Source organism: Egretta garzetta, unplaced genomic scaffold, assembly GCF_000687185.1.
Source record: "Egretta garzetta isolate BGI_Z169 unplaced genomic scaffold, ASM68718v1 scaffold547, whole genome shotgun sequence".
NCBI lineage: Eukaryota > Metazoa > Chordata > Aves > Pelecaniformes > Ardeidae > Egretta > Egretta garzetta.
Window position 1 is genome coordinate 430,147 of NW_009260174.1, and position 3,011 is coordinate 433,157.

The 3,011-nt window shown below is 33.3% G+C and overlaps 1 protein-coding gene across 1 annotated transcript in view; it reads left to right on the plus strand.

The window, feature by feature from the left end:
• LOC104128912 (interstitial collagenase) overlaps positions 1–1,117 on the plus strand; it is a 6,642-nt gene extending 5,525 nt beyond the window's left edge. The window contains exons 9-10 of the mRNA XM_009641767.1: positions 706–806; positions 1,017–1,117. Coding sequence (XP_009640062.1) covers positions 706–806; positions 1,017–1,117 — 202 coding nt within the window. The remainder of the gene's footprint in view (positions 1–705; positions 807–1,016) is intronic.
• Positions 1,118–3,011: the final 1,894 nt, after the last annotated feature.

Sequence of the window (3,011 nt, forward strand, 5' to 3'; positions counted from 1 at the left end):
CAGGAATGTAATTACTTGCAACTTAATGAAACATCTGCCCAATAGAAGAGTGATTCTTCTAGTAAATTTTTCACTTTTTCTCCACAATGGAGCTGCTTTTCTGACATGTTGTGATAGTGTCCACTTTTCATTCACATTTCAAACAAAATGAACTGTAATAAAAAGCGTTGTAACTGAACTTCTCTGTGAACAAACTATAAATATTCTTCAATTGTACAGTTGGTCATATTTAGAATTCAAGTGTAGCTCATGACAAACTTCAGAGTAAATTTCTTTAAAAAGTACATTGTTGACACTAATATGAGTATTTTTCAGGACTGTGCTACCACCTTCTACTCCCAAGTTTTGTGTTTTGCTTTTATACCAAACTGAATATCCAGTGCCCCAGAATAGAAACTCATTTTATGAGCAAATGATGGCCAAGGCTCTGAACAGTCCAGAAATGCATTAGTAAATTCCTGGACTGCATTCCCAAGGTCCTTGAAAGCTTTGTTACAGACTTTACCAAAGGCAGGATTTTCGAATCTCAAGACACTCATAATCTGAGAACTTTAATATATAATAGGAAGAATCAAAAAGCTACCTTGGCTAATCTTTATAAGACTTCTTAGTAACAGTAGAGTTGCTTATGTGTACAAATTTTCTTTGGACTTTCAAAATATTGTCTGCTTCCTCACAAATGGTAATGATGTTTCTTGTGTTAAGATACGATGAAAAGAAAAAATCCATGGATCATGGTTATCCCAGGAAAATAGTCTCCCACTTTGGAAAAAAAATCAGAGTTGATGCTGCTTTCCAGGAAAATGGTAGGTAAAACATATCTTTAACCTGGGTTTACTTGAATATTTGGGCTTCTGTAGATAGAATAATTTGTTTTCAAAAACATGTTATTAACCTTAATGAGATGGAAATGAAAAATAACAAGTATACATGGGTTGTTTATGTTGGTTTTTTTTTTCCAAAATACTGACAAGAAATCACCTATGAAATATAATTGGATGAAATTTTATTTCTAGGCTATGTCTACCTCTTCCATGGAAAAACTCAGTTCCAGTTTGATCCTCATGCCAAACAGATTGTCAGAGAAATGGAGAGCATCAGCTGGTTTCGTTGTTAATTGCACACTGTATGGTTTTATGTGCTGAATTTTTCAGCATTTCATGACTATCAAGTCAGAATTGATTTCTGCCCAAAATCTGTGTGAGTATAGTCTTAATGATTATGCACTGTAAAACTAATACATTTATATTATTTATCATCATTTCGCTTGCTACATCAAAGTTTCCTAATAAAAGATGTTTGTCATATCATTGTGTCCTCAATGTCTTATTTGCACTAATACTCAAGAGCCAAGTCTGGCTTCCAACCAATAAAAAAAGTATTCTGGCATGAAAAGTCAGGTCTTTCTCCCAAAGCTAAAGAAAGGAGGAGCTATCTGGCTCTGAACATCATCACCCTACGCAAGCACTGGTGAAAATCCCATGGGTAATTAGGCCAGTTGGGGCTCATTAGCATCAGTCTACAAATCACACTTCCTCTTTCTGTTCCTCTTTCTCCATCTTCCACTCAGCCTTCCCTCCAGAGTATATGTCTTTGCAAGTATAGGTGGGTTTGTTTTTTTTTTTTCTCATGTTTTTTGGGTTTTAGGAACTGGGTTTATGCCTGGAAATGTAGATTAGAAAGGAACCCTGAAATCACTGAAACCAGTCCCTTGCTATCACAGGTAGCCACATCATAAAATGGACAAATAAACCTCTATACTCAAGGCTCTTTCAAGTGTTTACCACTCCAGTAGTTAGTAAATCCCTCCTAATTTCAGTGGGTTAAAGGATGAAGAAATTTGCTTAAAAAATAAAGATTCTTGGCCAAAAATATTTATAATACAAAAAAGTCCATGAAAAAACCAGCTTGACTTCCAGCTTAACTGCAGTTTTTTCAAATATCCTCAATTAAAATTGTGATTGAAAGGTTATCTACTTTGTCTTTAGTCTTTGTAGCTCAGCTGATAACATAAGAAGCCGTATGACCATAGCAAAATGTATTATCTCATACAACATCTGTATTATTCAACATACTTCAGAGTAAGGTTTCAGGTTACTGTAACAGAAGTAATTGCATTTTGAGAAAAGAATGTGTAACCTTATAAAAATATATCAGTTCATTTTTTTATTACTTAGCTGTTTGTATTAGAAACCTATTAAATTGTGCCCTTCATAAATAAAGAACAGACTTGGTAGTTCTTACATTATTAAATTCAGGAGTAAAAATTAGTCTAAATGCTATTCTAAGATAAGAAATTGTATAATTGAAAATTAACTTAAATGTATTCTTTATAAAACCTAAAAAAATTATAAAATAACAAAAATAAAATTTAATTACAATAAATCAAAGACTTTGCTGAAGAAGTTAATTTATGTGAATACTGTTCTCACAGGGTGGCTTAGGTACCAGTTCTTTAATTTGAAGCCTTAGTAACAATGTTATTTAATCAGGTTTTCTTGTGTAAGCTAATGCTCCTGAAGTACCAATGACAACTAAACCAAAAATTGTTTTAGATGTATATAAATCTAAATTGATTATGTTGTTTTAGCAGAGATGGTCTATCAAATATAACACAAGATTTACAGGGAAACATAATATTTCTTACTAGACCAACTATATATTAAAAAACAAAAACGGGGGGCACATGTTCGCTTCAGATTTGAAATAGAAGCAGAAGACCTCAAGGCAATGCCAAAACAGCTTCTCAAATCCCTCTCTAGAAGTAAAAAGTAGTGGGTACTCATGGGGCAGAGAAAATACAAAATGAAAGATGAGGGGTAAGGAGGTAGTTATGTTTTGGAGGAAAGAGAGAGATAAAGAGTAGTTTACAAATCATGGATGGTGAAGAAGTTAGAGGATAAATTTTGTAACGGCATATTTTCAGTCTGTGCCTTTTGGTATCCTGTGAAGTTCTGATTTTTAGTTGCCAGGCACATTTTTTTGAAATTTATTTTGTGGATTTCCCTTCA